Raw genomic sequence first — 16818 nt, forward strand, 5'->3', positions numbered from 1 at the left:
AATCATTCTATCTGGGAAAGGTATTAATTTTGATAAATTCATTTCCTCTAAAAGTATGTAAGATTCTAATCTTATTTTAGTTCCAGTGCTACATTTTGCAACACTTAGAATTGTCCCTTGGTATCTGTGGGGGATTGATACGAGGTCTCTCCCTCCCCCACCAACCCGGGAATACCAACATACGTGGATGCAAAGGCCCCTTATATGAAATGGGATAGTATTTTCGTATACCTTACACACATCCCTTGTATGCATTAAATAATCTCTGGATTACTTATAATACCTAATACAATGTAACTGCTATGTAAATAGTTGTTGCAGGTCGGGTGTGGTGGCTCACACCTGTAATCCCAGAACTTTGGGAGGCCGAGGTGGTTGGATCACCTGAGGTCAGGCGTTCAAGACCAGCCTGACCAACATGGAGAAACCCCATCTCTATTAAAAATACAAAATTAGCCTGGCATCTTGGTGCATGCCTGTAATCCCAGCTACTCGGGAGGCTGAGGCAAGAGAATCGCTTGAACCCAGGGGGTGGAGGTTGCAGTGAGCCGAGATCGTGCCACTGCACTACAGCCTGGGCAACAAGAGCAAAACTCGATCTAAAAAAAAAAAAGTTGTTGTAGTATGTTGTTGAAAAATTGATATTATTTTTGTTGTACTTTTATTTTTTTTAATTTTTGAATATTTTTGATTTGCAGTTGGTTGAATTCCACAGATGTGGAACCCTCAGATATGGAGGGCCACCTGTAGTCTTTTTGTACTTCTTTCATTTTAAGAGAGGTCAAAGCAATCACAACATTGTTTGAACTGTAAAGTACAGAACATGGAATTTGTTGGTGGAGATTAAGTAATTGCGTTTACATGAACCTTTCTACTCCATGAGAATTTGTCAGTAAGCCGGTGGATATTTATATTATTTTGTGAAACGTGGTCATCTGTCTAAACGTGTGTAGAGAGAATTTGTATAAATATTTTATCTACGTTGTCCTATATGATAGCCACTAGCCAGCCACAGAGAGCTACTGAAATTTAAATATAAATTAGATTTTAAAAATCCAGCCCTTTAGTTGCACTGGCCCCATTTCAAGCCCTCGTATGTGACTAGTGGTTATTCTGTGCAGCTATAGAACATTTTCATCATTGCAGAACGTTCAGTTGGATGGCACTGCTTTAGAGTCTAACACTGTTTTCTCCTTCCTCCACAGAGTCCATACAAATTCATTTGGAAGCCAGTGCTGCATCTCTCAGGAATTTTTACTCACATTCCCTCTCAGCTGCAGTCAGTAATGTTTTCAAAATATTACAACCAAATACATCAGGTATGCACTTTTGATTTCTAGCTCTTAGCACTGTTTAGGAAACTTATCTTTTGAGTTCACTGGAAAAAGATCTAACCTGTTAGAGGTCTCAACATAACAGTATTTTTAAAGAAGATTAATGATATGCAGAAGCAAATTCTCCCTCTTTTTTTTTTTAAACTCCTTTTTTTTTTTTGAGACGGTTTTGCTTTTGTTGCCCGGGCCGGATTGAAATGACGCGATCTCAGCTCACCACAACGTCCGCCTTCCAGGTTCAGGTGATTCTCCTGCTTCAGCCTCCCGAGTAGCTGGGATTGCAGGCATGTGCTACCACACTCGGCTAATTTTTGTATTTTTAGTACAGATGGGGTTTTTCCATGTTAGTCAGGTTGGTCTTTGAACTGCTGACCTCAGGTGATCCACCTGCTTTGGTTTCCCAAAGTGCTGGGATTACAGGCAAGAGCTACTGCACCTGGCCTCTTTTTTTTTTTTTTTTAAAGAGACAGGCTCTCATTAAGTTGCCCAGACTGGTCTTTATATTCTGGCTTCAAACGATCCTCTTCCGTTGGCCTCCCAAAGTGCTAGGACTAGAGGCTTGAGCCACCATGCTTTACCTAAAGCTATCCATTTACCCTTCAGCTTCTGAAGGAGACTGATGATGTGCCAAGGAGTGAAAATAATCTGAGAGTTACAACACTGGGCCCTGGTACCACTCTGCCACAAACTGGCTTGGTAGATTTTTGACTCATCGTTAGTTGTCTCTGCTTGTGTTTAGAAACTAGGGGAATTAAGCTCTTATTTCTCTGAGGTCCCTTCCACTCTTCTTTGTGGTGTTTACCAGCTCTGTTAGTAGGAAGAGTTTCAAACCATGAGATATTTGACTTAAAGGAAAGTTACACAGGATCAGTTAACTTAGGAAAATATAAAACTTTAATCAGTGGCTTATAGCTGTGGTCCAGCTACTTGGCAGGTTGAGATAGGAGGATTGCTTGAGTCCAGGAGTTTGAGGCTGCAAATGAGCTGTGATAGTGCCACTGCATTCTAGCCTGGGGGATAGAGCCAAACTCTGTTTCTGAAAAAGCCTTGATGACAAAGTTATAAAACCATAGTGATAACAGAAATAGCCATCTAAGCTGTCTGATCAAAGGAAGTATTCAAGATTTATTTTTTAAAATAAGGAGTGAGAATAAACATTTCCTAAAACAGAGTAATATAAACTTGATTGACACAAGCTTTAATGAAGAAACTGGGCATTTTCACACCACATTTAAAATTTTCTACCTCCATCTTCATTTGATATTGATCAAAATATACCATTGGCCATTTGGTTTAGAAAAAAATATGCATGATGCTTCTGTGCTAAATGATTCCTTTATGTACACTAAAGATCGTGCAGTGAATGGGAAGAAATCAAACAATAGAGAAAAATACTTTTAGAGTCCAGTTGTGGCTGAACTAAGTCATGGCTTTCCACTATGAGGATTGTAATCTTTACAAACAGTTTTACAGTAGCAGCTTTCATTTTCAGCAGGGATTACTTGTCCTCTGTTGTCACACATTAGCTCTAACCATCTTTTTCAGTTGTGTAGCCTTTTTATCTTACTGGGCGTTGGAAATGGTTTCCCTCTTTAATGTACCTGCTGTTCACACTATGTTCTGAATAGTCTGGGTTGTCCACTATATGGTGGATACTTTGCAAACTTAAAGTGCTCCAGTGAACCATCCTGCCAGCCACCTTCAAATTAATGTTACCCTTTTTGGTGTCTTGCCTCCCACCCTTTGGTTTTTGCAACTTCTGGAAAGTGTCAGTCTCCTGCTGTTTCACAGAAGTTGTATCAGATGTGAGCCAGAGGATTGTGGGGCATCAACAGCCACACTCTGATTATAGATAAATTGTTTCTAAGTTTAAAAAATTGCATTGTTGGCCGGGCACGGTGGGAAATGCCTATAATCCCAGCACTTTGTGAGGCCGTGGTAGGCGGATCACCCTAGGCCAGGAGTTTGAGACCAGCCTGCCTAACGTGGCGAAACGCCATCTCTACTAAAAATACCAAAAATTAGCTGGGCATGGTGGTGGGCGCCTGTAATCTCAACTATTTGGGAGGCCGAGGCAGGAAAATAGCTTGAACCCTGAAGGTGGAGGCTGTAGTGAGCTGAAATCACACCATTACACTCCAGCCTGGACAACAAGAGCGAAACTCCATCTCAAAAAAAAAAAAAATTGCATTGTTTTCTTAATGAAAACAGATAGTGAGATGTATTCATTCATTTTCTGTCATGTAAGTAACTTTTTTTTTTTTTTAGCTAATGATGACCACTGTAATTTAGCCCATGGATTAGTGTGATCTCAGGAAGTGAATTCATTGGTTGGATTGTTGTATTTTAGTAGGGATTACCTTTATATCCTGCATTGGGATGGACTTGAAAGAATGTAAAAGCTATTAAACCCTGCTGTTCTAGTATCATGGGATGAAGCTCATGGTATTTACTGGTTCAACCTCTTCCTCATCAGGACTCAATGTGCTCAAAGTAAAACAATGAAGATATTCAACTGAAACTTGCTAGGCAAGGCGTTTAACTCCAGTATTTCTGATTTTTGTTTTGTTTTGTTTTTAAACTAGATGAATTTGTGATCCCTCTGGACCCCCGATGGAATATGCAGGCTCTAGACATGATAAGAAATTCGATGGACTTTGACCCAAAAACAGACCAGCCTGACCAGCTCTTTGCCCTTTTAGAATCAGCTGCAAACAAGTAGGTGAAACCTGCTGCTCTGTGCACTGTTTGCCTCACCAGCTTCTCAGATTATACCATTCCTACGAATCTGTCAAATACAGCTTACATGTGTTGAATTTTGTGAACCTGAGAAGTTGTGGGGTGTTGGACATGATTGCCTTTATCGTACGATAGTCATATTTCTACTGTTTTCTGTTTTGTTTTATTTTTTAGAGATGGAGTTTTGCTCTTGTTGCCCAGGCTAGAGTGCAATGGTGCGATCTTGGCTCACCGCAACTTCTGCCTCCCAGGTTCAAGTGATTCTGTTGCCTCAGCTTCCCAAGTAGCTGGGATTAGAGGCATGCACTACCACGCCCAGCTAATTTTGTATTTTTAGCAGAGACAGGGTTTCTCCATGTTGGTCAGGCTGGTCTCGAACTCCCAACCTCAGGTGATTCGCCCACCTCAGCCTCCCAAAGTGCTGGGATTACAGGCGTGAGCCACCATGCCCGGCTGTTTTCTGTTTTTGTTTTGCTTTTGAGATAGGGTCCATCTCTGTCACTCAGGCTGGAGTGCAGTGGCACAGTCTTGGATCACTGCAGCCTTTGCCTCCTGAGCTTAAGCCATCCTCCCACCTCAGCCTCTCAAGTAGCTGGGCCTACAGGGACATACCACCACACCTGGCTAATTTTTGTATTTTTTTTTATAGAGACAGGGTTTTGCCATGTTGCCCAGGCTGGTCTTGAACCCCTGAGTTCAAGTGGTCCACCTGCCTTGGCCTCCCAAAGTGCTGGGATTGTAGGTGTGAGCCATTGCCCCTAGCCTGGTTTTTGTTTGATTCCCAGCAGCTCTTTCCATTTTTTCCTACTTGTTTTCACTTGTCTCTTCCTTAGCCATCTCTCTGTCCACATCATTTCTTGTCCTCAAATGTTGGAGATATAATAGCACCCCCATACGTATGTACACACTCACATATGAATTTACATAATTTCCAAAGTGAATCCACAAGTGTAGTGTATACCTCAGAGGTTGCCTTGCAAGCTGCCAGCCCTCTATTCCCCTACTCCCCCAACTCCTCTTTCTACTGTGGCCACTTTGAAGAGTTCACAGTTCAGTTTGTCAGGTCGTGGCAGACCAAGGCCTGGCAGTCTGCCTAGGCCCAGCTTTCTCCATCCATCCATCCTCTTTCCTTTCACCTTAGTAGTTGTCACTTTCACCTCCATCTCTTTAGTCCAAGATTTGCAGAGGCAGGAGAGGAATGGCAGGATGAAGGACCCTGATATTCCAAGTTTTCCATCAGGTAGAAGATACGATTGAAAATGTTATTAACCGATAACTATTTGTTACGTTTTTTGAATCTCATTCCAGGACAATCATATATCTTGACCGGGAAAAACGGGTTTTTACTGAAGCAAAATTGGTTTCTGTTGGTAGCAAAAAGCTAAGAGATAGTGTTTTGAGAATGTCCTTTGAATTCCATCAAGGTAAGAACATTTACCTTTTGTGTTCTCTAATTAAGCATCTGATTGCATAATGTTGCTAAAGTTGAGAGGCATGTTCAGCAGCTGCTGCTGTTTACTGATTTCTTTTCATCTGCTGGCCTGATTTTAAACATGTTCCCTTACCCAGTATTAATGACTAACATTTACTGAGCACTTTGTGCCAGGTGCTTAGCTAAATGCTTTTACATGTCCGTGATCTCATTTACTTTTTATAGCCACCTGTGAGACAGGTCCCCATGTTATCAGTGAGGAAAGGGAGACACGGAGATGCTCAGTCAAGGTCACATGTCCAGCAAGTAACACAGCCACTGGAAAACCAGATCTGTCAGCTAAAAAAAAATAACATTCATAAGCATTTCCTATAGGAGGAAGCATTTCTCCCATCTTTATTTTGTTTTTAATTGAAAAAATAGTCGTGCTTGTTGGAAAAAATTCAAACTGTTAAAGTATAAAAATTGAAAAAGTTCATCTTTACATCAACTACTGTTAGTAACAATTTCATTTATATTTTCTCATATCTATTGGTGTTAACTCTCCATCTAAACATATGTACTTAATTTTCATTTTGTTCTTAAACACTTTTATAAATACATTTTTGCTTTATAATCTGCATTTGTCAGTGAGACATTATTTACATTTTTGCTTTATAATCTGCATTTGTCAGTGAGACATTATTACAGCTACCTCATTAGCAAATGAGGTAGTTAAACATGCCTCATTTGCCAAGTTTAATAATATAGATTGAATATCCCTAATATGAAAATTCGAAATCTGAAATCCTCCAAAATCAGGAACTTTTTGAGCACTGACATGATGTCACAAATGGAAAAATTTTTTTTATTTTATTTTATTTTTTATTTTTTATTTATTTTTTTTTTATGATTTGGCTTTTATTTTTTTATTTTTTTATTTTTTTTACCCTTTTTTTTTTTTTTTTTTTATTGCATTTTAGACAAATGGAAAATTTTATACCTGACCTCGTGTAATAAGCCATGGTCAAAATACAGTCCAAACTTTATTTTATGCACAAAATTATTTAAAATATTGTAAAATATAAAATTTGGACTATGTATATCCCCAAGATACCTCATTATTTATGTGCAAAGATTCCAAAATCCAAAAAAATCCAAAATCTGAAACACTTCTGATCCTAAGCATTTCACATAAGAGACACTCAACCTGTAGTAGGCAAAGAATTTGGTTTTGGTTTTGCTCTTTCAAAATTGACCTTTGTATTGGGGATAACATTTAAGTTCTAGATTATAGTGTATTTTGAAAATGTCCAGAGATTATTTTAAATCTGATGAAATGTTCTTATTTATGTTGACTCTCAGATCCAGAGAGTTATCACACTCTGCCCCATGAAATTGTGGTCAATCTTGCTGCTTTTTTTGAACTTTGTGATGCACTAATCCTGCTCTGGGTACAGTCCTCCCAGGGAATGGTGTCTGATGCCAGTGTCAATGAGGTAAGGAACTACACCTTGTTTTCTTTTAAACAACAAAATTTGTCTTTGTTGGCATAAAGATTCTTAGGGCTAAGAATAACTTCGGTGTTACTGTATGCCCAATATTCTTTAAGAAATTTATTCTTAACAGTTTTAAATATACCTATACACATATTTAAAGTCTTATTGGGGTATAATTTACATATTACAAACTGCGTATATTCAAAGCATATAAGTTTTGACATGTGTGCACCTGAGAAACCGTTATCACAATCAAGAATAATGAACATATCCATCACCCCAAAACGTTTCCTCATTCCCTTTTCGTATTTTCTTCTTTTTTGCTCCTGCCCACAGCCAAGTAGCCGTTGATATGCTTTCTGTTACTGTGGATCAGTTATATTTTCTACAGGTGGAATTACACATTTTTTTTTTTGTTTATCTTCTTTCACTCACTGTTGTGATTTGGAGATACACTCGTGGTTTCAGGTATCAGTCGTTCATTCCTCTTTATTGCTGAGGAGTGTTCCATTGTATGGATCTATAGTTTTTTTTTTTTATTGATTCACATATTGATAGATTGTATCAGTTACATTTTAATCCATTTAAGTCCTAGACATTATTGTCACATATGGGTTAAATGGAGTTTTTATTCCATATTATTCTAGTAAGTCTAATAAAGTAGAACAGCCAGTCTTAAACTTTTTGATCTCTGCCTCTATACTCTTAAAGGTTCTCAAAAATCCAGAAGATGCTACATCTGTCAGTTTTTACCATATTAACTAAATCTGAAAAATATAAAAAAAAAAAACCCATAAATTTGCTTAAAAATACAGGAGCAAACTATTTCATGTTAATATGGATAACTTATTTTTAATTAAAAAAAAGCAATTTCTAAAATAAAAATTGAAAAGTGCAGAACTGTTTTACATTCCTGCAAGTGTCTGTAGATCTGGCTTGTGAGAAGATGCATTCTTGTAGTATGGTATTTGGAATAAAGTTTGTGAAGAAAAACTGGCCTCTTGTAGTTAGGTTGGAAAGGGGAGGAATATGTTAGTAACCATTCCATATAATTTTAAATATTTTTATTTGATGGCACACCAAAAATGACAAGCAGTATAACCTTTACAAATAACCTTTTGTAAAGGTTATTTGCAATGGGCAATCTGAGCAACTAATCACTGATCTTCTCATGTTAAAATTCATTGGCCTACTTTGCAACTTGTATGGACTTTAACCCTGTGTGAGTCTATAGCTCATGCATAGATAACTTGGAAAATACTGTTTACTGAGTTGACAGATTTCATCCTTCAATATAAATAAATAAAAAAGTCATACTTGTGAAAATCACAAATCTCATCAGAAAAATCGTTACCAGGAAGTTATCAAACTCTGTTTTCCAGATTTATTTTTTTTATTTTATTTTTTGAGAAAGAGTCTCCGTCACCCATGCTGGAATGCAATGGCGCAATCTTGGCTCCCTGCAACCTCCTCCTCCTGGGTTCTAACAGTGATTCTCCTGCCTCAGTCTCCTGAATAGCTGGGACTACAGGCACGCGCCACCACACCTGACTAAGTTTTGTATTTTTAATAGAGATGGGGTTTCACTTTCTTGGTCAGGCTGGTCTCGAACTCCTGACCTCAGATGATCTACCTGCCCCAGCTTCCCAAAGTGCAGGGATTATAGGCATGAGCCAGTGCCCTGGCCTCTCAATTGTTTCTTTTGAAGTAACAGTTTCACATCATTCATTTTCAATGCAATATCTGTCAAATAGTCATAATTTGCCTGTCAGTCCTTTTTTGTACCATTAGTGTAAATGTCATCATAGTGAAAATGGCAAATAACGTGATATGAAAATAGCTTTGACCTCGTGGACTATGGAAGGAAATCACTAATCTAGAAACAGTGTTACTGTAAAAATACATTATTCAAAGGGCCATGTTGGAGACTCAGTTACCTGATTTGCATTGCAATCCTGTATTGAAACCATATGGTATTGTCTAAGGATAGACATTTAGATCAATGAAACAAAATAGAGGATTCACAGATAGACCCCCTTCCCCATACATGGTCAGTTATTTTTGTTTGTTTTGTTTTTTGTTAAATATGCAAAGGTAATTTAATAGCAAAAATGATCAATTCAGTAACTGATGATGGAACAATTAGATGTCCATATAAAGTAAAATGAGCCTTTACCCCATCTCACATTATATGTAGTTACCTCAACATAGATGAGACCTTTAAAAAAAGAACTAACATTATGAACTGGCTAAAAGAAAACATAGGAAAAAATCTTTACAATGTAAGTATAGGCAAAGATTTTTTTAGGATTCTCTGTAAATGAAAGAAATTGATAAATTGATTTCATTAAAATTTAAAACTTCTGTTCTTTATAGCTACCTTTATAAATGTACTTGGAGAAAATGAATATACTGGGAAAAACTCTTAACAAAACACTTAAATTCCATGAACTAGCTATACTAATACAACCCAGTTTTTTTTGTTGTTGTTTTTTTTTTGAGACGGAGTCTTGCTCTGTCGCCAGGCTGGAGTGCAGTGGCATGATCTCAGCTCACTGCAACCTCCGCCTCCTGGGTTCAAGCGATTCTCCTGCCTCAGTCTCCTGAATAACTGGGACTACAGGCATGAACCACCATGTCCAGCTAATTTTTGTATTTTTAGTAGAGACAGAGTTTCACCATGTTGGCCAGGATGGTCTCAATCTCTTGACCTTGTGATCTGCCCTCTCAGCTTCCCAAAGTGCTGGGATTACAGGCATGAGCCACCTCGCCCCACCACAGCCCATTTTTAAAATGAGCAAGACATTTGAATAGAATGTCTTCTCAGAAGTTATAATAATCCCCAGTAAACACTTAAAAAATTGCAGTGTCATCAGTTATCAAAGAAATGTCACTTGAAACCACAGTGAGATAACCATCCACCAGAATAGAAATAAAAATGAAACTAAAGTTAAAATCATTAACAGCCAATATTGGCAAAAAAAATGGAAGAACTGAAACTCTTCTACCCTTCTGGTTGGAGTACAAAATGGTACAGCTGCTTTAATACAGTTAGTAGTTTCTTATAAAATGACCTACACTTTGACCCAATAATTCTATTTTCTCTAATAACTTTCTGCTTCAAATGCTGAAAGATCTTTGCCTCCTCTGTCTGCCTTAATGTTCCTACATACATTCCAGTTTAGTCTTAGACTTTTTGTGTATGTATGTTGAGCATTGATTAACAATTATACTCTTACCTTGTGTACCTTTTCCCAGAAGATGTTTGTGAACAGTCTTGGTTTACGTTGTTTTTCTTTTTCTTCTTTTTTTAGTCATTCCTCTTGCCATCTTATCTAAGAGACTTTGTTTTTAGATCTTAGGTTCTCTGCAGTGGCGGGACCGGTTTTGGACTGTAGCCGACACAGTAAAAGTAGATGCCCCAGGTCTGGCGCTTCTTGCCCTCCATTGGCACTGGGTTTTAAAACATCTGGTCCACCAGATCCCCCAACTTCTGATGAATCACGAAGACAAGTAAGATTCATATTTATAGTAGGAATGTCAAGAATTACAGACAGATGATGTTAAAGATAACAGGATTTGGAACTGAAACTGTTTCTTCTTGCTTTATTTTGGTTTATTCCCTTGGCATATTTGTGAATATACAATTAAAAAAGAAAATAGTAATGGCTTCTATTACTCTCCAGCATTTCCCACTTTCCTTATTTCCCCTCTGCTCTTGTTCTCCTTTAAAGATATTACAAAGAAGTTCAGACTGTCTCAGAACATATTCAGAAGTGTCTGGGGAGCCAGACCGGCGGCTTTGCTGGTGTGAAGAAGTTGCAGAAGTTCCTGGGACGACCGTTTCCTTTTAAGGTATGCCTGGAAGTATCTAGTAAATAACAAAAATTTGACTACTTTTCCTGAAGTCCTGGAACTTGGGAACTGACATCGGGTAAGAATTAATCATTGTCAGCCGGGCACAGTGGCTCACACCTGTAATCCCAGCACTGTGGGAGGCCGAGGCAGTAGATCACCTGAGGTCAGGAGTTGGAGACCAGCCTGACCAACATGGAGAAAACCCGTCTCTACTGAAAATACAAAATTAGCTGTGTGTGGTGACACATACCTGTAATCCCAACTACTTGGGAGGCTGAGGCAGGAGAATTGCTTGAACTGGGAGGTGGAGGTTATGGTGAGCCGAGATCATGCCATTGCACTCCAGCCTGGGCGACAAGACTGAAACTCCATCTCAAAAAAAAAAAGAAAAAAAAAATATTAATCCTTGTCTTTAAAGCATAACTCTTAAATACAGTTTTCCCTTGGCATCTGGGGGTGATTGGTTTCAGGATTCTCCTATGATACAAACATCCAGGACAGCCCACGCCTCTTATATAAAATGGCGTTGAGTGTGTATATAACCTGTGTACGCTTTACATCATCTCTAAATTACAGTACCTCATACAATGTAAACGCTGTGTAAATAGTATTATACTGTATTGCTTAGGTAATAATGACAAGATAAAAATGTCCTTAACGTGTTCAGTACAGACACAACCATCCATTTTTCCCCCTGAGTATTTTCAACCCATGATTGGTTGAATTGATGCCGAACCCAAAGATAACAAGAGGGCAGGCTATATCCTATGAATCTTGTTAAGTAATATGCTACATAATATCATTTTACTTATTCCTGAGATTACTAAGGCTGGGTAGAGATTTAACTGGGTAGAGAGTAAACAAGTCCTTTGTTTTCTGGAAACATTAAGAATATATCATAAATTTATTCTCAGACCGTATAGGCTACTAAAGAAAACCACATTTGTGCTCTATGGTTTGCTCTTGTGGGTTTTGTTGTTTCAGGACAAGCTGGTGGTGGAGTGTTTTTCACAACTGAAGGTCCTTAACAAAGTCCTTGCCGTCAGGGAGCAGATGCCTGCCCTTGGGGAGAGTGGATGGCAGGAAGACGTTAATCGTCTCCAAGTGGTTGCTTCTGAATGGACATTGAGGAAAAGTCTCCTGCAAGCCTGGGGATTGATACTTAGAGCTAATATTTTGGAAGATGTCAACCTAGGTAAAATATTCTAGCACTTGGCTAGCTGACAAATGCTCTGAAAATATACTCTTGCTGGTAGCTAGTAAGTTTTCTCTTAGACTTTTCTTTTCTGGGGAATGTGAGGGGTATAGTGTAAATGTCTTTAAATAAGTGTCAGGCATAGGGCTAAACTTCACATATATTTTTAATTCCATCAGTAGAATTGTGTGGGTATTAATAACATTTCACAGATGAGAATCTCAGAGCTCAGGTTAAGGAGCTTAACTCTGGTTAGCTCAAGTTAAGCTTGCAGTCTCATATCAGGCTGTTGAGAATCTAGAGGCTATACGCTTGACCACTGTGCCCTAATACAATGTTTGTCTTTTGTCCAGATGAACTGAAGAATTTTGTGCATGCTCAGTGTTTAGAACTGAAAGCCAGAGGACTCTCACTTGGTTCTCTGGAGAAAAAACATGGTGAAGCTTCCTCCCTGTCCCATCCAGACTTTACCTCCTTGATCCAGCTCACCAGGAGTGTTCAGTTGTGGCCTGCGATGGAGTACCTGGCTATGCTTTGGCAGTACAAAGTGACAGCTGATTTTATGGCACAGGCTTGTCTTAGAAGGTAAACCATGCTTTCAGTTGTTTTTCTTGTGGGAACTTTTTCTCTTGATTATTCTGTGTATCCTATACCCATAAACAAAGCACAGACTTGATGGGGATGGTTTCTGAAACAGAGGGAGATAGTTTGCCATTTTGGAAAGCCAAAATGTATTGAAGGTTTTTTGCTAGTTTTGACTCTACTTTAAAAGTCACTAGGAATTTTATCAATAGACTTGTTCATTTTTAGATAAATGTATTATAAGTTTTATGTTACACGTTCCTTAATATAGCAGCTTTCCAGTAGTTCTTTGATAGTCCACACCCCATCTTCTCCCTCTTTGTTTTTGGAACAGATGCAGCAAAAATCAACAACCCCAGATAAATAAGGAGATATGTCATCTCATCTCATTTTGTCTTTATCACACACCAGTTGCTCCTCAAGAGCTTCGAGATCTGTGGTCCTTGCTGCATCATCAAAAGGTAAAAATTACAAAGAGACATAAGCCTCCTTTACACTATGAGTTGATTAGATTTTCTGTGACAGAGTGGTTGCAAAACATTTTCTTTGTTCTTAAAATTCCATGTTGGAAACCTCAGGTTATTTGAGTTACCTCTTAAAGGAGAGAATTTTTAATATTCTTTTGTAGTAATTATGAGGGTATATTACAACTCTTATCACAGGAGTATTCATTTGGTTTCCAGTTAAATGAAATGAAAATATTTGCTTCTAAAAACTTCCCAATTGCTCAAAAATATATTGTGAGAATGTTTTGTACTCTTCTCTTCTAATAAGTTGAATATGAATACTAATAAACTCTGGTTAATAGAATTTCATTAGTACAGCTTTAAATAAAACTGTAAACATGTCACATTTCTTGACCAAGATTACTGATGTGGCAGAGAATCAGAAAAATTTGGATTAATACCTTTAAAGTCATGATAGTTTTAGATGAGTCTTAGAAAAAAGAGAACTAATAACTTGATTTATGAAGTCTTTCTCAAATATTCTCTTACCTAATTATTCCATTATTTGTAGGTGTCTCCTGAAGAAATCACTTCTTTGTGGTCCGAGTTATTTAATTCCATGTTTATGGCTTTCTGGAGCAGTACAGTGACCACACATCCAGAGTACTGGCTAATGTGGAACCCTTTGCCTACAATGCAGGAGAGGGAGGCGCCCAAGTCCCTTTTGGGCTCCACACTGCAGGTTTGTTGGTCTAAAATTATAAAAAATGTTTGATAGTGGCCAAAGAGTTTCTGAATGGATCTATCAGTAAACATTTATTCCTGGCATACAATAGTGACTAGGTGATTGCAACGCTTTATTTTCTGCAGGATGTGAAATAAGTGTAGTGTCAGTAAAAGTATACCATATTAAATGTTTTGTGAAATTCGGAGATAAGTCAAAAAAGGTTTTATTGAAAAAGTCTATACTATTTTTCTAATTAAAAGATCTTTTTTTCACTATAAAATATTTAAACAATACAGATATATGTATATATAATATATAGAATTCATTAGAAATATCCACTCTGCTCTGTATCCTTTTGTTTACATATATTTTTATATTAAATACATATATAAACAAAAATAAGTACACATATATGTAATAGAAATATGTATGTCATTCCAGCTTATTTATCTTTTTGTGATGGATTTATTCTCCTGCCTCAGCTTCCTGAGTAGCTGGGACTACAGGCATGTGCCACCACACCCAGCTGATTTTTGTATTTTTAATAGAGACGGGGTTTCACCACGTTGGCCAGGATGGACTCAATCTCTTGACTTTGTGATCTGCCTGACTCTGCTTCCCAAAGTGCTCGGATTACAGGCATGAGCCACTGCGCCTGGCTCATTCCAGCTTATTTTGTAAAGTTATTCCGTTGTATTGATGTGTTAGAATTTATTTCACTCACTTTCTTATTGATAAAGTGTTGAAGTTTCTTGCATTTCTCCCTCCTCCTGTAATAAGCATGCCACATTGACTGTCCTTGTATACATCTTTGTCCACTTGTTGGCGCATTTCTGCGCATAAGTTATTGGAATTACAATTGAATCTTGGTCAGAGTATCTACACATTAAAAGTAAAATTATGGTTATTATCAGACTACAGATGTGGCTTTTGCATTTTACTTTTTTAAAGATGAGAGGAGCCAGTGAAGAGGGAAGTCCTGAAGTCCTGGATGACCACAGTGAGGTTTAGTTTCCTTTAATATAGAGATGAGGACCTGTTCTTCATCTGCTTGCCACACTAGGTGTTATAAACATTTCTAATGGTTTCTGCCATATAGTTAGAACTTATTTGCACTTCTTTGATAAATACGAAGATTGAGCATATTTTCACATTTATTGATCTCCCTTAGTTCTTCTCTCAATTTTCTAGTCATACTCGTCCTTTTTTAAGAAAAAAAAATTGGGTTGGCTGGGCATTGTGGCTCACTCCTATAATCCCAGCTACTTGGGAGGCTGGGGCCGGAGAATTGCTTGGGCCTGGGAGGCAGAGGTTTCAGTGACCTGAGATTGCACCACTGCACTCCAGTATGGGTGACAGTGTGAGACCCTGTTTTAAAAAAAAAAAAATTGGGTTGTTCTGCATCAATTTATTATTGAAGATCTTTTTATATGTTATGGATGTTAAACTTTTGTCCAATATAGGTTGGAATTATATTTCTCGTTTTCCATCATCTCTCAAGTTTGTTTTCTTATATGTCACAAGTTTTATTTTTTCCCTCCAAATATGCCAGTGCCTTCTACTTACTGACTTTAGGATCATGCTTTTAAAAAATGTTTTCCGGGCCAGGTGCGGTGGCTCACGCCTGTAATCCCAACACTTTGGGAGACTGAGGCGGATGGATCACGAGGTCAAGAGATCGAGACCATCCTGGTCCACAAGGTGAAACACCATCTCTACTAAAAATACAAAAAATTAGCTGGGCATGGTGGTGCGTGCCTGTAATCCCAGCTACTCAGGAGGCTGAGGCAGGAGAATTGCCTGAACCCAGGAGGCGGAGGTTGCAGTGAGCCGAGATCGCGCCATTGCACTCCAGCCTGGGTAACAAAAGTGAAACTCCGTCTCAAAAAAAAAAAGTTTTCCTTCATCACCTCAACAGTTCAAAGTTATTTTCTTTTATTTTCTCCTATATTTTTATTTTATGTTTAAATCAATGTCATCTGTTTATGTTTTATGAGATAAGGATACAAATTTTTTCTTTTATACAAACAGATCCAATAGCGATGTAATAACACCATTTTGACTAATTTGTCCTTTCCACTCTCATTTGAAATGTCACATTTATCATACACCTAACTGCCTCAAATATTTATGGATTTACTTGACTTTATTGTAAAACACCTCTCAAAGCCTTTAGTGATAAACTTTGGATCCCTGAGGGTTGTGTGACATATACAGAGTTGACTATCACACACATTTGGCTGTCAGCCCTTTGACAACCCTTTGCTTTGGACAGTTATTACTGTGTCCCATTTAACAGTCTAAGGAGCACAGACATGGCAGATTTTGTCCCTGGCTCTTACATTTGTTTCTCACTCTTTCCTGAATTGCCTTTTATCCTCCTATAGTGTAGCTCCTTCCCTTCTGCACGAATGTTCTCCCTGATTCCCAGGTTTGCAGTCTTTCCTCCTGCATTACTAAAGCACCCATTGCCCATATCCTAGAGCATGGAGTCCACTTTGATTTAAGGTATACCAGCCCCAACCCATTCTCTCCTTCTAATCCCATCTCTGAGTGATGCTTACCTGTTCCAGGCAAACTGAACCTTCTCTTTTTATTCTTTCCTCTCAGGTTCCCTATTGCTGCTTCTGGAAATTGTCTTAGTTAATTTTTAAAAGTTACTGAGTCTTCTCTTGTCCCTTAGGGCCCTGGCAATCTCAGTAGACCCATATTCTCTAAGTGCTGCTTTGAAGTCTTAACCAGCAGCTGCAGAGCAAGTCCCTGGGATGTGAGTGGCCTCCCCATCCTGTCCTCCTCTCACGTGACCCTGGGAGAGTGGGTTGAGAGAACGCAGCAGCTCCAGGACCTCAGTTCAATGCTTTGGACCAACATGGCTATCTCTTCAGTAGCAGAATTCAGGTATTCCCTCACCCTGGAAGCATACTGTAAAGTTCCTGCCTTTTCTCCAGAGCATGGAGCAGAGACCCAGTGAGAACTTCCTTCTATAATGGCTAGTTCTGGTGTTTGAAGTGAGGGCATTTTCTGCCT

The 16818-nt window shown here is 38.4% G+C and overlaps 1 protein-coding gene across 3 annotated transcripts in view; it reads left to right on the forward strand.

The window, feature by feature from the left end:
• The window catches only part of MDN1 (midasin AAA ATPase 1), a 168256-nt gene that overhangs the window by 100859 nt on the left and 50579 nt on the right, over positions 1 to 16818 (forward strand). For all 3 annotated transcript variants that reach the window (XR_010336665.1, XM_064360839.1, XM_021665546.2), the window contains exons 50-60: positions 1206 to 1319; positions 3920 to 4052; positions 5382 to 5497; positions 6850 to 6983; positions 10339 to 10496; positions 10718 to 10838; positions 11826 to 12036; positions 12390 to 12621; positions 12953 to 13079; positions 13636 to 13806; positions 16475 to 16689. Coding sequence is in view for 2 of the 3 variants with exons in the window: in XM_064360839.1 (XP_064216909.1) it covers positions 1206 to 1319; positions 3920 to 4052; positions 5382 to 5497; positions 6850 to 6983; positions 10339 to 10496; positions 10718 to 10838; positions 11826 to 12036; positions 12390 to 12621; positions 12953 to 13079; positions 13636 to 13806; positions 16475 to 16689 (1732 nt within the window). In the remaining variant the exon portion in view is untranslated. The remainder of the gene's footprint in view (positions 1 to 1205; positions 1320 to 3919; positions 4053 to 5381; positions 5498 to 6849; positions 6984 to 10338; positions 10497 to 10717; positions 10839 to 11825; positions 12037 to 12389; positions 12622 to 12952; positions 13080 to 13635; positions 13807 to 16474; positions 16690 to 16818) is intronic.

This window comes from Aotus nancymaae, unplaced genomic scaffold (genome assembly GCF_030222135.1).
Source record: "Aotus nancymaae isolate 86718 unplaced genomic scaffold, 86718_ANA_hifiasm-v0.15.2.pri h1tg000040l, whole genome shotgun sequence".
Lineage (NCBI taxonomy): Eukaryota > Metazoa > Chordata > Mammalia > Primates > Aotidae > Aotus > Aotus nancymaae.